This window comes from Condylura cristata, unplaced genomic scaffold (genome assembly GCF_000260355.1).
Source record: "Condylura cristata isolate star-nosed mole 26May11 unplaced genomic scaffold, ConCri1.0 scaffold00028, whole genome shotgun sequence".
NCBI classification, from domain to species: domain Eukaryota; kingdom Metazoa; phylum Chordata; class Mammalia; order Eulipotyphla; family Talpidae; genus Condylura; species Condylura cristata.
The window spans coordinates 3940753-3960679 of NW_004567129.1; the positions used below are offsets into that span (position 1 = coordinate 3940753).

At 49.2% G+C, this 19927-nt stretch overlaps 1 protein-coding gene across 1 annotated transcript in view; it reads left to right on the forward strand.

Annotated features, from left to right (window-relative positions):
* The first annotated feature begins 13759 nt into the window (after window positions 1-13759).
* COTL1 (coactosin-like F-actin binding protein 1) overlaps window positions 13760-19927 on the forward strand; it is a 39549-nt gene continuing 33381 nt past the window's right edge. Inside the window, exons 1-2 of the mRNA XM_004690335.2 lie at window positions 13760-13990; window positions 14212-14294. Coding sequence (XP_004690392.1) covers window positions 13914-13990; window positions 14212-14294 — 160 coding nt within the window. The 5' untranslated portion in view covers window positions 13760-13913. The remainder of the gene's footprint in view (window positions 13991-14211; window positions 14295-19927) is intronic.

Below are 19927 nucleotides of genomic sequence, written 5' to 3' on the forward strand. Positions count from 1 at the left end.
CCGCCTGCACCCCGGCTGCGGGACCAGGCCACCCGGAGCAGGGCCGCGTCAACGCCGACGGGGTGTCTCCTACATCCCCACGAATGACCGGGTCCCGGCCGCAAAGGTGTGCGGGGTACACCTTGTCTCCCTCCTGCCTGGGCGGACTCAGACTCTGTCTTCTCAGATCTCTCCATCCCAGGGTTTAAAGTCGGACCCCTCCTGCCTCCCCCGCTGCTCCCCTCAGCAGTGTATTTCGGTCCTTCTGCCTGTTCTGCTCCTCACGTTGTCACTGGTAAATCATCTCACCGCACCAACCCCCCTAACCTTGGCTTACATCCCAGCTCTTGTATGCATAAATAAAAAATAAATCCCTCGCTCTTTACCCTATTTCCAGCTTATCTTTCAGGTCAGCTCTTACTACCACTGGCGAGTCATCCAACTCATTATCTCAGTTATGTAGTTGATTGTCTGGTTTCTCTAACCCCCAGGGGCTGGTTCACCTCAGTTTTATTCCCGGTGGGCCCCTATGGGCCACACAGTAGTTGCTCAGTAAATATTTGTGGAATGAATAAAGGCAACCACCACACATCAGCCTCTCAATTGTCACTTATCTTACAGCATGAGTGAAACTTGAAAACATGAGGCAGGGCTGTCCATGAAGTTGACCCTAAATGCACCAATATAAAGAGTTGTTGAAGAAGTTGTCACACTAACTCCTATTATTTCTTTGATGCTTGGGTTCAAAAATCAGAAAACATATCATCTAGACACAGAGGATGTCACACACACACACAAGGGTGGGGACAGCTAGGTGAGCCAGACACTTGCTAACTGTAGGTCATGTGTCAGACCTGTGCTCACCATAACTCACCAGTCCATGCTATTACTGACCCCACAGTACAAATGAGGAAATGGAGGTTCTAAACAATTGAATAGTCACCTGGTGTCACACACCAGAGAGGACAGGGATCAGGATGAGGAACCCAGGGCATGCTAGTGAAGTGCCCAGTTAACCAGTTCATCGGTTAACCAATAGACAGGAAGGCTGAGGGAAGGGCTGCATGTTGCTTTTCTTTCAGGATCCTGAGTTGTCCTTGCCCTGACCGGTGGCTGGGAGGTGGCAGCCAGAGCTCAGGGGAGAACGGAGAGAACAGCTTGGCCTGGCAGAGGTGGGGATGTGAGAACTGCTGCCAGATGGGCAACCTTTCACCCTCCAAGGAGTTCCAGATTTCACAGGCTCCTGGAGGGGTGGGGGGAGCAGTTTCCTAAACACCATACCCCAAAAAAGTTTGTCCTTGACCCAGCTTTGTTCCCAAACGTTGAGTAATCTAGAAAAGTCACAGCCCAGTACAAAAGAGCTGGTCTTAGGGCCAACCCAGATCACTCACAGATCATTTCTGCAAGCAGAATTATTGGCTCTCTCTCCTGTCAACTTGTAACCGTTTGAAGGAGCAGAAAAGCAGTAGCTAACTCCAGAACAAATGGAAGGGAGCCTGTCCATGCCCTGGGCATCCTTCCCTCCTGCTAAAGAGAGACCTCTTTACCTCCGGGCTTCCTCTTCACTTCACCTCCCCACTGCTTTTCTTCCTATTTTTCACTTGAGCTCTGACTGGCTCTCCCCACTGTGTGAACCAGTTGAACTCCTGAGGTTGGCCATATATGCCTCACTTTCCCCATCTCCACATTGACAGTCAGTGCTTCTTCCACTCTCCTGAGGTTGTTGGGGAGTCCGATGCATTAATACACAGCAACCCCTTCTGACAGTGCCCATTACCTGAAGTGCCCATGTACAATAGGATGCCTGAGTCCCTACCAGCCAGACAGCTGTTCTTTGGCTTATGCCCTTGATTCTGTCAAAATAGGAATCTGTCTGGAAATGAACTCCTTTATTGGTCATTTACAGCTTAGCCTGCATCAGCTTCCAGTGCTTTCTCAAATCACATTTTGACTTCAGGATAAACAAGAGACCAGCTCCCCAGTAGAGGTAGGGAGACCAAGGGGCGGAGGCAGGTACCAGGTACCGGGTATACCAGAGGCGCCTATATGTCACAGTGTTGCCTTGAGGCTGCTCTTGGGTCCCCCGTAGGATTAGAACTGCTCAGCACTATTCCCAGAGAATGTCCCTAGCACAGTGTCATTGCCCACCATCTGAGTCCTCTGTGGCATGCCAGACCCGCCCCATGCTGGTCTTTTGATTGACTCTTAGAAAGAAGTGCTGGGGGCTTGGGATTTTAGGGTTGCCAACCTGGCTTATGTCCAAGGTCAGCAGGTCGGCAGGTAACCCTGAGTGAGCCGTGTCTCCTCTGGACCCTTCAAATCTCTCCTGTACATAATAACTAGAAAACACAGAGCACCCTCCCCCCTCAGGTTTCCGGGGTTGGAAGAGTACAATGCAAATTGTTATACCTTTGTTCATAAGTCACCCCCCTCACCCCTGCTCCCTGGAAGGAATTATAATTTTAAAAAGCCTGTGTATTCTTGTGTGTTCTCTAAACTGGGCTTTTGGTAACCTCCAGTGATTGAGCCCGGGGGCCCCAGAACAGTGCTGCAGCACAGTCACTTCCAGCCCCAAACTCACTGTGTCAGCCACACTAGCCAGCCCTGCACGCCTCATGCAATGAGTGGCTGCCATGTGGGACGGCACAGACAGATCATAGAAAGGTCTTAAGGACACACTGCCCTGCGGCAGCACAAGTGACTTACCTTTCTGTGCCTCAGATTTCTCATCTGTAGAATGACAGTGCATCTGCCCAGCAGCAGACTCTTACAAGGCAGCCCCTGTACCAGATACTCATTTAGATGCTGGGGATATAGCACAGAAAAGATCATGGCCTTCATGGAAATGCCCTTCTAGAGGAACAAAAGAGCATTTATCCCCTAGGACCAGTGTTAAGATGAAATGAGACAGAAGAACAGCTTTGAATGTGCCTACCACACTCTATATGCTTCCTGAGTGTCAGCTGCTGTTACTGCTAGTCATCTGCCCAGCTTTCCTTTCCCACAGACTTACTACCTGGGCTGGTAACATATAACACACGTGCCTCTCCTTCCTATGCAGCCCCCATGGCAGACATTACTGATCAATCATAGCACTAGGATTCTTGCAACTGGGAATCACACAGCAAATCTCAAACACATTCTCTCAGAACTCACTATCACTGTTTCAACATCACTTCCAGGTTCCTTTTGAGCTGCTTGAGCTCAAGCCTGAATGCTGGGACTCTAGGATCTTGTCTGTAGAGTTCCAGCTAAGACTCCAGGCCCGTCCCCACCACTCTCCCGGGGAAAGAACAAGTGCCTAGTCAGTACCTTGTCAGCTAAACAGCGGGTCCTGTTCTGCCTTGTGCCAGGAACTGGCTTCCTGCTTTGCTGCTGCAGAGAGTGAAGTGGGGTCTAAGCTGCGTTCACACCAGGATTCCAGGAGTTTCCAATCTCGTTCCCCTCCTTTGCTCAAGAAAAATGGAAGTGGGAGAGTCAACACGTGAAAGCACAATTGCAATATGGTGAGATAAGGGCTGTGGGGCCCGGAGAGGGCAGAACATTGGGTCCTTGGGTGTCTACTTAATGGAGCAAGTGCTCACCCTTGACCGCCACCTTCACCTTCACCATCAACAGCCGGACCCTTTGAGCTTCCTGTCCCCTGCCTCCTTCGCTCCTACTTGTGGGGAGTGACCGGACTCAGCAGGGCTGTACTCCCTTTGAACAAAGCACATGCATCATTTTGGTTTGCTTGTGGTGTGTGCCCAGGAAGCATGTGGTAGCCATATGTGGTGTGAAAACATCTGTGGTCAACACTTCTGCTGCCACTTACTACGCTGTGTGACCTCGGGGAAATTACCCAACCACTCTGGGCCTTGTTTTCCTCCTCTGAATGGAGTTGTGATAGAGCCTGGTCCCAGGGTCGCAAGGGGGATTTAGTGAGTGCTGACATGGAGAGGGCTGAACATGTGCTTAGCTAGTTGTGTTACCTTACTGGTGCAGGCTCACTGCTCCTGGCATTAACACTTGTCTCCCGAGCCCCAGAAACTTTTCTTTTTCACTCTGTTGGGAAAGAAAGCTAGCTCCATGGACTAAAAAGGTATTTGTCAGATGCTGAACTTTTCTGGTGCCCTTGGGACAAACTTTATCTTCTGGTGACATGTAACTATGGGTTACATTTGAGCTGTTTGAGAAGCTAAGTAGAGAGAGGAAATGGGGGTCCCAGGCAGAGGCGATGACATGCAAAGGCCTGGAGGAGTGAAGTAGGAGCTGGAGCCCAGGGGGAGCCCAGGCTGGCTGGAACATGGGGTGTTTGCAGGGAACATGAGGAAGAGGGCAAATGGAAAAGCCAGGAGGACAGACATCCATCAGCCTGAGCTGGGCACAGGGGATGGAAGTGGCTTTGTTTTAAATTCCATGAGCTTTGGGAAGGCAAAACTCACATATGGTCATTTGTCCTGTTTAACATGAATTTGTTGTTTCCATCAGAAGGTTCAGCAGCCCAAGCTGAGACCCCTTTTTTCTTTTTTTAAAAAAGATTTATTTATTCTACAGAACTGGGGGTACAGGCTGGACATGTAGTGGGTGAGAGGATTCACCAGAGACAGAGTGGGGAGCAGAACAGGCAGATCTAGGAAGTACACTGCTGAGGGGAGCAGCGGGCGGGTCAGGAGAGGTCTGCCGCACCATGCGGGTCGGCTCCCTGGCCTGAAATCAAACTCTTGCTGCAGTGCCGTGGAGAGCTTCATAATGGGTAATGCGGTGCTTTACAATTCACAAGTGGAAGATGCTGGTCTAGCCCCTCCCAGCCCTGCCTGATGTGAATATAGGGGTGGCTCCTATCATGCGATGCCCCAAAGGGTTCACCCCTTTCCACTTGAGAGAAACCTGCAGCTAATGGGTGACATCATCATGGTAGACTGCACTGACCCCTAACCTCAAGGTCAAGGGCACAATTTGTGGTTCTAGTCACTCTCCAGTGCTCGTGGGATGGTGATGAGGTCAGCACCCGTCCAGAGCATAGCTCTGTGTGCTTCCTCCCTCCCCCGACCAGGCTTTTATCTGTGCTGGCCTTTCCCATGCCTGCTTATCAATGTCTTTGTAACTAAGTGGGTGCTTATTTAAAACAAAATATCTTTTAAAGATTTATTTTATTTATGCATACAAGAACTAGGGTATAGGTCAGAGCTGCAGGGGGTGGGGGATGAGTAGATATTCTAGAGACAGAGTAGGGAGCAGAACAGGCAGATTCACTGAAATGCCCTGCTGAGAGGAGTAGTGGGTGAGACAGGCGAGGTCTGCTGCACCATGTGGGTCAGCTCCCTGGCCTGGGATGGAACTTGTGCTGCAGTGGCTGGCAATAGCTTCATAGCGTTGAGATTTTAACAACTGTGCCCCCAGGAAGGTCCCTTAAGCAGGTGTTCTTCAATTGAGAAGTACGATTCTCTATCTCAAGGGACTCCCACCTTTCGATCAGTTAGGAATAATACAATCTTAATACCTATGACAGAGATTGGACTCTTGGGTCCTGTTCAAATTTTGTTTACTATGGGGTATTCACATGTCACCCCTCCCCCCACAAGTGCTGGCTTAAGCTGGGGCAATTTCTGTTTCACATATGACACACCGATTCCTAACTAATGTGGGCCTCTTCCTATTAGAATTCTTTAGGTTCAGAAATGGCAGCATTTCAGGGGGGAGGACATATTTAATAACCAAGAACGATGGAATAAAGAATCTCCCTGGTGGCATAAAGGGTTAAGTCTCAGCACTAAGAAGTGCTCCACAGCCACTGCAGCACAAGTTCAATCCCTGGCCAGGGAGCTGACCCACATGGAGCAGCAGACCTCTCCTGTCTCACCCACTGTTCCCCCTCAGCAGTGTATTTCAGTCAATCCGCCTGTTCTGTTTCCCCACTCAGTCTCTGGCCTGTGCCTAGTTCTTGTGTTCATAAATAAATAAATCTTTAAAAAATCAATGGAATACGAGGGCGTACTCAGGGGTGGGCCATTGCCAAGCTGTTGTTTCTCAGATCTGAGCTCACAGGACACCTAATTTCTCTGTCTCGGTTCCCTGCCCCTGCCTCTGGCAGACTAGCAGAGACAGGACCCAGTTGGCATGCTGTCATCCCTTTCCCCACCTCTTCCTCCTGGGCCAGCCTCAGAGGAGTCGTAACATTTTGAAAGGATGACTGATCTCATGAATAAAAAATGGCATTTCCCACCCTTGACAACCAGGGTGGGCTGATGACTCCTGGTCCCTTGCTTCCCAGATCCAGCCTCCACCTTCTCTGTGTCTGAGAAGCCTCACCTTGGTGGATGCCATCACCTGGCCTCCCTTCCCCGGATTTCCTGTTGGGTTCAGCCAATGGAGGCCTCGGCAGGAGGGTGAGAGGCGAAGGACCCGCCTCCCCTGCCTAGGCTGATGCCATGCCCCTGTTTCTGAAGGCCTCGAGCTGCTACGAGCAAGCCTGTGAAAGACAGCCCGCTGCTACTGGCTAAGAAGCAAGATGGACTTTATTCAAGACTGTTTCAACAGGGCACTCTGAATAAAGTGGAGACCACTGGGGTTTATAGCAGAGGGAAGTGGTCAACAGGTGGGAGATTGTAAAGGTAGCGATCAAGTGCAGGGAGATTCTTGCAAAATGGACTTAACAGGGCCTTTCCAGAGTGGCTTCTAGCATTGTTTTCCCTTTTCTCTAGTTATGAAATGCCCTAATGTGGAACTGGAGACCTTTAATTGATTCTATTTAATGACTCAAACAGGGTTTTCTCTGTTAATTACCTCTGACAATATTTCCTTACCCACTGCATGCTGCTGTTAGAGGCTACTTCACACCATAAGATGCTTACTTTTAAAATACTGCTGACAATTGTGGCTTTTTATTTGTATATTGTCCACATTAATTTCTCCTTCTCTGTGGGCCTTGTCAGTATAATAGTTTCCCTTCTTCAGCGTGTAATAAATGTTTCGGGGAAGAAACATCTATTTAATGTGCTAGGCAAAGTTCTATTAAGCAGGGCAGATCTGCAAACATGCTCCTGTTGGTGGGGAACTGGCCGCCTGGCAAAGGGAAGTAGGTCAGAGAGAGGGTTTTTACAAAGCAAGTCTAGAAGTTGACCGATGAGGTAATGTCTTCCGTGTTACTGAATCTTCCTGGACAGGCCAGAAGGGGAATGTTGCTGGTTCAGGAAGGCAGCAATCATGAGGTGAAGAGTGAACTCTTCTGATTCCTTTGCTGGGATGGAGAGCTCACTATCTTGCAAAGAGCCTGTTCCATCCCTGTTGGAGAGAATGTCTTTACCTTTGGTTTTTAAATATTTTATTTATTTATGCATACAGAACTGGAGTAGAGGCCAGAGATGCAGGGGTGGTGAGAGGTTTCACCAGAGACAGAGTGGGGAGCAGAACAGACTGACTGAAAAAGTACATTGCTGAGGGGAGCAGCAGGCAGGATATGAGAGGTCTGTTACGCCATGTGGGTCACTTTCAGGGAGGAGTTGGAACTTGCACTTGAAGCGGCCACTGCCAGCTTTTCAGTGCTGCTCTCCAACCTGCTGTGCCACCAGGGAGGGCCAGAGAATGTTATATTTAACCCAACTCTATCTCCTTATCACTTTTTCTTTCTTTCTTTTTTTTTTTAAGATTTATTTATTTATACATACTAGAGCTCGGGTGTAGGCCAGAGATGTGGGGGGAGGGAGGTAAGAGGCTTCACCAGAGACAGAGTGGGGAGCAGAACAGGCAGATGGACAAAGTCCACTGAAGAGGGAGCAGTGGGCGGGTCAGGAGAGGTCTGCTGCGCCATGTGGGTCAGCTTTCTGGCTAGTGATGAAACTCATGCTGCAGTGGCTGCAGCTAGCTTCATAGTGCTTCACCTTAACCCTTTGCATCACGAGAGAGGCCCTGTCACTGGTTTTGACCTGCTCGAGGGGGACTCATGTAAGAAGACTGAGGCTACCACACCAGAGAGATGCTCCAGGTGGGGAGACAGTAAAGGTCCTCCATGAGGCTTCTATAACTCAGGATAAGGCACCTGTCATTTGTACCTGTCTCCCGATCCCCAGAGATGTTTCTTTTCTTTTCTTTTTTAAAGATTTATTTATTTGTGCATACAGAACTGGGTACAAGTCAGAGGTGCAGGGGCGGGGAGAGGATTCACCAGAGACAGAGCGGGGAGCAGAACCAGCTGACTGACAAAGCACACTGCTGAGGGGGGCAGCAGGCAGGTCAGGAGAGGTCTGCTGCGCCATGTGGGTCACCTCCGGGGCAGGCAGGGATCGAACTCATGGAGAAGTGGCTTTAGCTTCTTTGTGCTGTGCTTTAACCTGCTGCACCACAGGGAGGACCTAGAGATGTTTCTTTTTTACTCACTCCGAGCACTATTGTGCTGTGTTGGTTGGGACCCTGCCTTAAGTAGCTTTCCATATCAGAACCCAACTGTCAGATTGTGTTTTCACCAACCCAGGAGAGAGCATGTTTCCCTCCCACCCCATTTCTGGGTCAGGTTGGAGCAATCTGGCCCATTGGATCTGTGTCTCCCTCTCCCTCCTCTCCTCCAAATCACAAAGGGGGTGGGGATGAAGGTGAGATGGGGGTAAGCCTTCCCTCCTTTCCATGAAGCTGTATTTCCCAGGGTTTGCTGGTCTGGCCCTCAGAGACAGTGTAGGAGGTGTGGGAAAACCTAAGTACCTATCCCTCTCTCTGAACAATTCTTTAGCAGCTCCAACTTTCCCCGGGTGACTCCGGTGTCCGCCCCTCTCTCTGTTGCTCCATTGCGGGGATGGTAGTTGACCTTTGGGGTGCCTCACATATCTGCAGGGCTTCTCAGCTCTCCCGCCTTGGGGTAGCCAATACTCTAGTTTCAATTCTTGCTGTTTACTAGTCTGATACAGAGTTTGTTTTCCCAGTAGATTTGCATGCAGCCTGCTACTTCAGGTAATAGGGTTTAAGACTGCTCATGATTTGGGGGGGCTGGCCCTTAAGATACCAGCTGTTGTTACATCCTTTTGCATGCATTGTTCATGTATGATCCTCAAATAATTCCTCTGTGGGAGGTGTGCATTTCACAGAAGAGGAAAGTGAGGTTCAGTAAGGGTATGGCAAAGTCAGGATTTGGTGAGTGACTGCCCATACCCTTATCCACTAGGACCACATTGCTGGGCCTCCTTTCCTCCATGCTCTGGCCTCCCTCTGCCCTTATTCGCTAGCAGCTAAAATACCAGGTCATGTTATACTTCCAGAGTCTTACTGCTGGGTTTCTGGATCCAGAGTACAGTTATCTCTGAGCCACTCATAGTTCCTGAAGAAGAATTGGGAACTGAGGCACTAGGTAAGATGGTGCGCTCAGATTTTTTTAAAAAGATTTTTTCATTTATGCATACAGAACTGGGGTACAGGACAGATGTGCAAGGGCGGTGAGAGGATTCACCAGAGATAGAGTGGGGAGCAGAACAGGCCGACTGATGAAGTACACTGCTGAGGGGAGCAGCGGGTGGGTCAGAAGAGGTCTGCTGCGCCTTGTGGGTGAGCTCCCGGGTGGGCGGGGATTGAACTCATGCTGAAGAGGCTTTAGCTTCTTAGTGCTATGCTTTAACCCACTGCGCCACTAGGAAGGGTCACGCTCAGATTTTTAAGTGGAGGGTGTTTTAGAAAAGGAGCTGTCTTATACTCCTGCAATCAGTGGCTCAGTGTCTTCCTTTCCCAAAGGTCTCTGGGAGTCTCTTTTCAGCGATTTGACAGTCAGTGAGTTCAGTGCAGATTCTATAAATATCATCTGCTATAAATATCCCTCCTTGGTAGGCACCTGCTTCAGAATGACAACCACCTTGCGAGAACAGCAAATTTCAGGGTTATGTTTTATTCCCATTTCTAATTGCAGCGGAGGTGGGATTTCTTTCTTCCACTTTTAAATTCATAGCCCCAAGGGAAATGTAGAAAACAGGCCACTGACTTTTCAAAGTCTGTTAGAAATAAATAAATAAAGCCAGAGCTGAAACAATGGTCTTAAAACACTTGCACAGGTCTTTCTTTTGTCTCAAGACACATGGTAACCCTGGGTCAGTGCCAGGTTTGCAAACTCCACTTCTGCATGGGACAGCCAGATCCCAAGGTCAGACTGCCTGTGTTCCCATCATAGCTGTAATAAGGTTGGGCCACACTCTTTGAGAAACAGTATGGAGGTGTCTCAAAGCATTTAAAATAGATCTAACATATGATCCAGTAATTCCACTCTTAGGGGTCTATCCAAAGAATACAGAAACACTAGCCTAAGGGGTATATACATGCCTATATTCGCTGAAGCACTAGTTACCTAACTAGGCTATAGAAACAACCTGAATACTTGAGGGAAAGAGTGGATTAAGAAGGTGTGATCTAGGGCTTTCCCTGGTGGCACAGTGGGTTGGAGCACTGCAATGCGAAGCTAAGCCAAGTCCTGGCCACTTCAGTGTGAGTTTGATCACCTGCCCCGGGAGTGACCCACATGACACAGCAGACCTTTCCTGTCTCACTCGCTGCTCCCCTCAATAGTGTACTTTGTCAATCTGCTTGTGTGCTGCTCCCCACTGTCTCTCGTGAATCCTTTCACTCCCTGCACCTCTAGCCTGTACCCCAGCTCTGTATGCATAAATAAATAAAATCTTTAAAAAAATGTGATATTTAGACACAATGAAATGCTACTCAGCTATAAAAAAGATGAACATTTGCCATTTGTGACAACATGGAGGAATCTGTAGGGATATACTTAGTGAGACAAGTCATGAGAAAGACAGATACTGGATGATTTCATTCATATATGGAACATAAAGAAACAAACAAACAAAAAGGAACAGACAAAGCTGAAACTAAACTTTGAAATCTGACTGTAAAACTGAGGCTACCAGAGAGGTGGGTTGCAGAGCCAAGAGAAGAGGGGCCCCAATAGACCGTGGTGGAGGGTTATAGGAACTTTGGTGGTTGGTGGTTGCAGTGTGGTAACACACATTTGAAGAAGTATGAATCTATATCCCTAAAACACAGACAGTAAACCAAAGTTAACTTGATGAAGTAAATAATATTTTAAAAACAAAATTGTCTCTGAGGAATAAACTACACCGAACAGTTAGTCTTTATGAAAAACAAATAGTATTTCCACAATGTTCTAGCTGTGCATCCTTAGGGAGATGGCTTCACCTCTCTGTGCCTCAGTTCTCTTATCTATGCTTTGAGTGGGGGGAGGAGCTCAGCAGCGCCTCCTCAGGCTGATGTGAGAATTACTTGGGAAAGAGTAAAGCACTTGTTTTGCGCCTGGCACATACAAACAACACAGCCCAGTACTAGTACTGCTTATTAACTATGTAATGCAAAATGCATACTTAGTGATACTACCTCATGTTATAACACATTCATATGTATTGCATAACCGCCCACCTTGCCTAGCACTGGACTCAAAAGTCCTCTCTGAGGCTTTTAAGACAGGACAGCCAAGTAGAGTTTGGGGCAGGGTGTGCCAGGCAGAGAGGCAGCACTGCCTGAGGATAAAACCTATACACTAAGGAGAGCAGAGTAGACACACTTAGAAGACAGAGACAAAGCTGTGGTTTAGACAGGCCTGAATGTTCTTCACTCCGGATGTTCCAGCCACTGAAACATTCCATCCCCTCTACTGTTTAAGCCAATTTGAACTGTTTTCTGTTGTTGACAACTGATAACATCCACAGGGAAGTAACTGCTTTTTGTGTAGCAAAACAAAATAAAAATATTAGACATTTAAGACCCTGACTGGTTCAAATTTGGACACAGGCAGTGTTTTCTCCTTCCATGATTTTTTTTAGGTAGCTCTGACATGTGGCTTTCTTACTGCCTCAGGGTAAGAATCAAAGGGTTTCATAAAAAGATCCTGATTTGTAGACCACTGGAAGTCTTGGCACTGTCCCGCTCATGTTTCTGCCCCAGGGTGACTCGGGCACAGCAGAGAACCTGGGGCCCCTTTAGATGTCAGTTCTGAGATGAATCACCTGAAAGATTCATAGCATTTTTCTTACAGGCTCATTGACATTGTGTGGCTGCCCCCTACTGGCAAGTCAGTTTGTGACACCCTTCATTCACCCACCCTCTGGCCTCGGACAAGCAGTAGACTTAATACTGGGAGTGAGTGAGTGAATGAGTGAAAGAAGGGACGAATGAATGAACTTATATCCCTCTCCCCATTTATGACACAGTGTATAGGACACAGTAAATGTCAAATAGTTTCATTTGGCTTTTCTTCTAAAATATGAGTTGAATTAGTCTGTTTCACATATTGTGTGGATCTCAACTGAAACAAGTATTTACATACAGTGCTAATTTTTGGTGTGCTGTTTATTTCTCTGCCTCAGCTGGGCAAATTGACAGCTTGCTCAACAGGAGGGTTCTGTTTAACACCAACTTTTCCATTTTCAGTCCAGTAGAGGGCGACAGCAACAACGAATGGAAGAGAACAACTGAAAGGGGAAAGTGTGTTCAAACTATTCCCTCAGAAGGCTGAACCAAGAGTCAAATTCAGGATGGAAGCCACTTTTTAACATAAAATTCCAAGTAGCTTTCTTGGTTTTGCCTTTTTATCATAGAAATATCTGCTTCAACTCTTTCTGAGAGTGGGATCCCATCCATTCACCCATTTTCACAAGCATACATTTTTTTTTATTTGCCAGCAAGAACTTTATAACTAATTGGAGATTGTTCCTGACCTTTCAGTTTTCTATTTAGGATTATTTTAATTAGTTATTAACCATCATGAACTTTTATTGCATGTATTTTTTTTGTTTACACATACCACTTCAATTAAACCATAAAAGAAAATGATGTCAATACTCTGATTACATCATTCGAGATGTAATCAGTTTCTGAGGCTTGCTCAAGAACGCAAGTTAGAAACAGGTTGAAATTCAATATCCTATCTCCAGAGTCTGGCCATTTTACCTGCCCTAGCTCTGTAACTGGTCTTTGTGGAAGCAGTGTATGAATGAGTGAGTCAGGGAAGGAATGGACTGCAGTGAGTCAGCTCCAGCTACTGAGGGACACAAAGGGAGAGAAAAGACGTGAATGCAAATACCCAGGACACAAAGTAAACAGTGATCCCACCAGCGTTTGGAAGTAGTCCACTTTCTGTTTCCTTCTATTTGAAATACTTAATTCTTTCCATTTTCTCTCCAACTAGAAACCACCAGGCAAATATTGGGGTGGGGGCTACCTCCTACCGTCAAGCTATCCGTGGGGAAGTCCTCTGTGGAGCTGTGGAGTTGAACAGCTCCAGTTCAAACTGGGATTGGGGGGCAAGGGGAGAGGAGGGTTGGGAAGAAGAGGGAGGGAGAAAGAGAAGGGAGAGAAGGGAGTAGCGAAGAAGGAGTTGGGGTGGGGGTAATGAGAAGAATAGAGGGGAGAGCAGGAGGAAGGCGGGGGGAGATAACAGGGGTGCAGAGAGAAGGGAGGAGGAAGAAGGGTTAGGGGAATGGGAGAACAAGGGGAGGAGTGGAGGGAGAGTAGGGGGAAGGGAGAAGGAAGGGACTGAGCGAGTAGAGATGAGGGAAGGAGGGGGGAGGGTGGAGTGGAGAAGGAGGGAGGAGGGGGAACTAGGCGAAAACCCTGCTCCAGCCCCCAGCGCGGAGTTGCGCAACCTGTCCGAGCGGGGATTGGTCGAGAGCAAGCGAAGACGTCCCGCCCCCCGGCTCGGCGACCAATAGATAGGGAAGATGGGCAGGGCCACGTCCCGGGAGACCAATGGCTGTTGGGGGCGGGACGGCGCGGCCCGGTCGGCGCGCGCTCTCGGTGCGCACCCGGAGCCACCGCCGGGCTGGGATCTCGGAGCTCGCATCCCTGCTTCGCTGCAGCCTTCTTGCCCTCGGCGCGTCCTCGCCGCGTTCCAGTCCTCGCGGCCGGCCCGGGGTGTGCACGGTCGCTGCGGGCAGAGTGTCCTCGCCGGAGCCCTTGAAGCGATGGCCACCAAAATCGACAAAGAGGCTTGCAGGACGGCGTACAACCTGGTGCGCGACGACGGCTCGACCGTCATCTGGTGAGGAACTTCCCATTGCTCTGCAAGCCCCTGTCCCCGAGCTCGCGAGGGGCCCGGTGCGCCGAGCCGTCTTCCAGATCGGCGAGATAAGGTCCCTTCTTTGCTGTCGTCCGCATCCTTAACCCAGGACAGCCAGAGCATCTCTTAGGCGGTCCTGCCTCGGGCAGCCGCCAACGCTGATGTGTGTGTATGTGTGTGTGTTTTCTTCTCTCAACCCAAAGGGTGACTTTTAAATATGATGGCTCCACTATCGTCCCCGGCGAACAAGGAGCGGATTATCAGGAATTCATCCAGCAGTGCACAGGTAGGGAGACACGCCTTCTGGGGGGGTTTCCTAATCTTGGGGGGGGGGAATTTCACTATCCCTGGGAGCCACCCGCAGCTACCCTGCGTGACTTTGGTGCTGAGCGACAGAGGAATCAGATTTGAGCGTTTCCAAGCCTCTTAAGAGAGCCTTTGGATTTACAGAGCCACCGGAGGTAACCGCCTGGCCTTCTTGCTGCACACTACTTTCCATGAGGGACAGTTACTGAAAACGCAGAACTAATTGTACCTTGAGCGGTCAGAATAGCGGTCTGTTCTGGGGCGGACCGCTGCTGACTGGAGGGGCACGCAGAAGCCGGCAGGGAGGGCAGCTGGAAGTGCCCTATATTTTGATCTGAGATGTATGTCAAAATGAGAAGTCACCAAGCAAAATCCTTTCAATATGTGCGCTGTGCCCTTGGGGGGGGGGCGGGTGTGTGTGTGGAGCCATTCACCTGTGTACCACCTTGTTTGTCCCTCAGTAGAAGCAAAGGCTCAGCATCGTTGCTAATGAACCCTTTCAAGCTGAGACTGGAGAATGGACTCTCCCTTCTCTGGTCTCCAGCTTGGAAATATACATTCAGACAAAGGCGCCACAGCCTGGCAGTTAGGGCGGGGACTGGGTGAGTTTGAATCCCAGAGTGGCCACTTCCTACCTGTGTGGTTTGGGACAAGTTGCTTAACCTCTCAGGACCTTGATTTCCTCACCTATAATCTGGGAGAGCTGTTGTGAGTGTAAAACGCTGAGGCAAGTCAGCGTTTCTTTCACGGTCATTCGTGAAAGAAATAAAAACTGTAAGATTGTGCCGAGCATCACGTGACTGTTCCTTTCCTTAATGGCTGTCTTAATCAAATGATATTTTGCATTTATTTGCATTCAAAGAATATTTTACAGGTGTTTTGTTTTAAATGTTCTCCCTACTAAAATGTTTCCCTGAGAGCTGCCTCTTAGAGATCATTCATTGCTTTCCATAGGATTAATTTAAATTATCAGAAGCACAAAGTACCGTAACAATTGATATTTAATAAGATGCACAGAGAGGGCATTTGTGGAGAGTTAGTGGGGCCAGGATTTGAACTCAGAAATCCTACCTGCCCATGACCTCTGTCCACTAGCCACTGGGGTGGATATTTTTGCAAGTGGATTAAGTGCAAACTCTTGATCCCCACTTACCCCTACTAGTGTGTGACTGGGAACTTCAGCTATATTTTGTTGTGTCCAAGCAGCTGAAGCTTTGTCTTCTGGGCCAGTTTCCCTCCTTCCTGAACTCTAGGACAGTAAACCTGAAGTTTCTCTGCTCCCGCCGCCCATTCATCACCCCACCCCCTATCAGACAGTGTTATGCTTCTGAAGCTATTGTTCTTTCTACCAAGTGGAGAAGGTGACCCCAGGAAGAAAGAGAACATCCTGTGGATAGATTCCTAACAGATGCTCCGGGCCACTGGGCCAGGCTGGAAGGGCTTCGGAGCCATGCGGTTAGCGAGCACTTCCTTCCTCCCTTGGGCTTTGTGGGTTTTCTCCTCTGACCCTGCCCCCAACAACTGGGATGGGAGTTGGGGGTGCCAGCAGGGGAGGGGGAGCTAAAAATGCTTTCCCTGCTGCTTGTTGATCTTATGAATGGGCTGTGGGATATGAGTGGGAGCTGAGGGCTCCGTCTGCTTCAGCTGGAAGTCTGCCTTCCTTCCCGGCCATCTGTTGGACAAATGCATCAGCGACTTTTGGTGGCATTGTCTGCTCTCGTTCTTCTTAGAAAAACTTGTTAAACTCTGCCACCTGTCCTCATGACCCAGCGAAAAGGGTTCAGAACATCTACCAGTAACTTTCAATATTTCTGTCACTGCACATCTCTGGTTCACAGATTGTTCTCCTTTGACACCTGAGTGAACCAAGGCTCAGAGGGGTGTTGTGACTTGCCCAAGGTCACACGTTTCTGCTAGAATGTGCAGAGCTAGGACTTTACCCTAGGAGGCTGACTCAGAGCGGAGACTCAGGCCCTTGGCCTCTTTGCTCTAAGGAAGTGGTTTTGATTCTCCTCTCCAAGCTGTGTGACTTCTTCAGCAGTGCAGCCGGTTCTGATACAGCTTTCAAGGGACATGTTTGCTTGCTTGTGTGTGACAAGGAGAGCTTTTGTGGTCAGATGTCTTGACTGGCCAGAGGTGTGTAAGAAAGTCTCCCATTCTGGCCTGGGATTCTCAGGTCCAAACCCCTTCTCACAGGTGTGCAGGGGCTTGGTGCAGAAGCAGCTCTTGGTGTCCTCCAGGAGCTGGGGGCTGGGCCAGAGGGGCTGAGTGTGTGTGGGCTTTCTCTCTTCCCCAGGGTCCCCTCCTCAGGACTTTTTTTTTTTTCTCTGAAACATATGTCTTCCCCTCCCAACATCCCTTATCTATGGCCTTCCTTCTCCCTTTCTTCCCTCAGAGTTTTCCAGAAAGATGTCTACCTGGTCCCGCCTACCCCTCTCAGCTGGTATCCCCTAGCAGCTGCTTTCTGGAAGAGCGCTCTGTCTGAAAGTCTCTGGATGATCCTCCTCTGTTGGCTTGGCTGGCAGGGTTTGGGACATGCAGGCCCCGTACTGGCCTCACCTGGCCTTCCTGCTGGGCTCCAATCTTGCTTCTGGGCCTATATACAGTTAGTCCATGTGACTGGTCAGCAATCTCAGATGTGGGAGAAAAGCCAGATGTAGATTAGCTGCAGCAAAACATCAACCTGTAGCTTCCTGGCATAGTCCGGGGCAAGAACTGCTTCCCTACCCCCTCAATTCTTCCTCCTTTCTAGCCTGTGTTGGGCAAGAGGTCAAGTTGTCCCTAAGTGGGCATGCAGAAGGTCACCAACCACCTAGTTTCCAGGCCAGGCAGAGCTGTCCTCATGGGGAGGAGAGGCGAGGAGGCTCTCTTGCAGGTGAGTGCAGCTTGCATCCCCACAATGAGGGCCCCTCCCTGGCCTGTCCTGTGTCGCCCTGAACCAACCCTTGGAACTGTGGCTGGTCACCCTGGAGTGGGAGTGGGGCAGCCCCACCCAAACCAGGAGACCATGGGTATGGTAGCTCCCTAAGGGGAGGGGAAGACCTCCTTCAGGGAGAGGGGCAAGCCCCAAACAGATCCAGTGCCCCTCGGGACCACTGCTCTGTATCCTCTGTTATGTCTCTTACAGAATCCTTGATCTCTTGTCTTGTATCTCTCCTACCCCCCTTTGCTGGAGTGACTGCCTAAAGCACATGTGTATTCTCACCCCTCCACTGTTCATGAACTCGCTATGGCTCCCATCTACCTTTGGGTTAAGCACAGGCTGTCTGGTCAGCCTCAGTCAGTTCATCCCACCCCCGTCTCCTGCCAGTAGCTCCCACACCCTCCTCTGTGCACCTGCTGCCTGACTCCACATGAAAGTCTTTGCTTTTGGAGGTTCCCTTCAGGTGGACTCTCACTGAGGCTCAGCTGCCTACCCTACATCCCTTTGTTTCAACAGCCAAGACTCTGAATCAGAAAAGCTCTGGAGTCACATCCCAACTCTGCCTCTTGGGCGCTGTGTGGGTTGGGCAATTATATCCCTCCCTCTGAGCTGCAGTGTTCTGGGCTTGACAGCACCTGCCTGGGGGTGACTGCATGGTTAACAGCAACAATGCATTTGAAAGGAGCATTCCCCTGATAATGCTGGCTGCCATCATCATTACTTTTTATGACATTATTTTTACTTTCTAGTTCTCCGGAGAACTTTGTGCTTTCTGTCCCAAACTTCTAGTGCATGCCCGGGCTTGCACACAGCAGGTACTCAGTTCCATGTGACTACAGTGCCAGCCCACAATTGGCACCAAGCATGTGACCCCATGTGGACAGGCGTTAGATCTTTGGGGCCACTCTGCACAGTGTAGGTGTAGTTGACACAGTGGTTAAAGGCTGATATCAGCTGTCCTGGTTCAGACACTTACCAGTCAGATGACCTGGGGCAGGTGAGTTACTCAGCCAGTCAGCTTCTGCTAGAAGGTGGTGATTAGGAGGAAACAAAGCAAGTCCGAGATGTCCAGGACATAGTCAATGCTCTGTAAATGTTAATTACTCTGGTTGTCATCTCACTGGTGGCAGTAACTGAGGAGGAAGTAGAGTAGCCCACGTAAGAGCACAGAAAGGTGGGAGGGTGAGGAGATGATGGGAGAAGAGGAGAGCTTCGCTTTGCTGAAGCCTCCTGTTCCCCTGACACAGTCAGGGAGTCAGGAAGAGCCAGGGCTCAGCTGGCAAAGGCCATGGGAAAGGATCCATTTGCCAGACTGGCTGGACACGTGGTCTCTCTGATTGCAGCAGAAAGTGCTTACAGGTCATGTCGATATGATGAGGCAGTGAGTCGGGCTGACTGAAGTCAGTTTTGTTTTCGCACCTTACAAATGATAAATCTGCCTTATCAAATATTCAGGAAGCGAGACTAAGCAAAAAAAGAAAAGCATAAAGATAGAGTTCAGATGTAGTTTTATCACTCAGCAATCAACTTATTCACTCTTTTGTTCTTTCCTTCTTCGCCTGCCCATCCATCCATCCATCCACTCACCCACCCAGTGGACATGAGTGGCCACTCCGCAGGACACTGCCTAGGTAAAACAGGGCATATACAGAAGAGACAAGTTTCCTGTCCTCATGAGCTAACCTTTTAGTGTCATCACTATATAGTGCTCTCTCCTGTAAATGTAACATTGTTTAACTGACTCTTTCTTGGTGGACCCTAGAGTATTCATTTACAAGTAGGAATCCAGGCATCTGGGGAATGGGTTCAGATTTCTATTGGTGCATATTTTAGAGTTGGTCACTTACGAGTGTTGCAGGTGGAGCCAAGGTATCTTGCCTCAACGGATAGCCTTGATGTTCTGTGTGACCTTGGGCAGGCCTCGCAGGTTCTCTGATGGGGATAGTGGTGGCATGGGTCCAGGCCTGGTGGGAGGCACAACTGATGAGACACACCTACAGCTCTAGGTCAGTGGCTGGTGTGGTAAACAGGGCCGTTGTTCATGGAGCACCTTCTTGGAAGGTGTTGCCTGTCAATGGACAGGCTGACTAAACTTGATGTCTTCAGGAGTCACCAGACAAGGTCACCCATAGAAGGCTGTGTCAGCATGTAGCTCGATTTGGAGCAGATGTCCTGTGATGTTGGCTGGATCATGGTTGGGGGTGCAGATGATCTTCCCATGATACCTGGGTGAATCTCAAAACTTCACTCACAGAGAAATGTGCGGTTTGATATTGTATATCCAGCCTCCCATTCTTTTGGGGAACTTCCCTCTCCCATTTCCTAATAATTGTGTCCAGTAGATATAGTTTTCATTGTGGCCAACTCTGCCCTACCTCTCTGGGTGGGCACATGACCCAGCCTTGACCACTCAGAGTAAGCCATCCCACCTGTTAGTTGATTGGTTCATGGTTGGGACGATGTGACTTAAGTGAAGCCAATCAGATTCCTACCTGAGAATTTGGACAGACTTGTTGGGAGAGAGTCCTTTATTCTCTCTCTGGGGTTAAGACTTAGAAGCATAAGGACATGTTGGGGCTTCCAGGACCCATCCACCATTTGTAGAGAGAACCCATCTGAGAACTCAGGAACAGAGCCAAAGATGGGCTGGAGACCAGATGTCACAGTTTAAATTCTTAGCTCCAGCCATA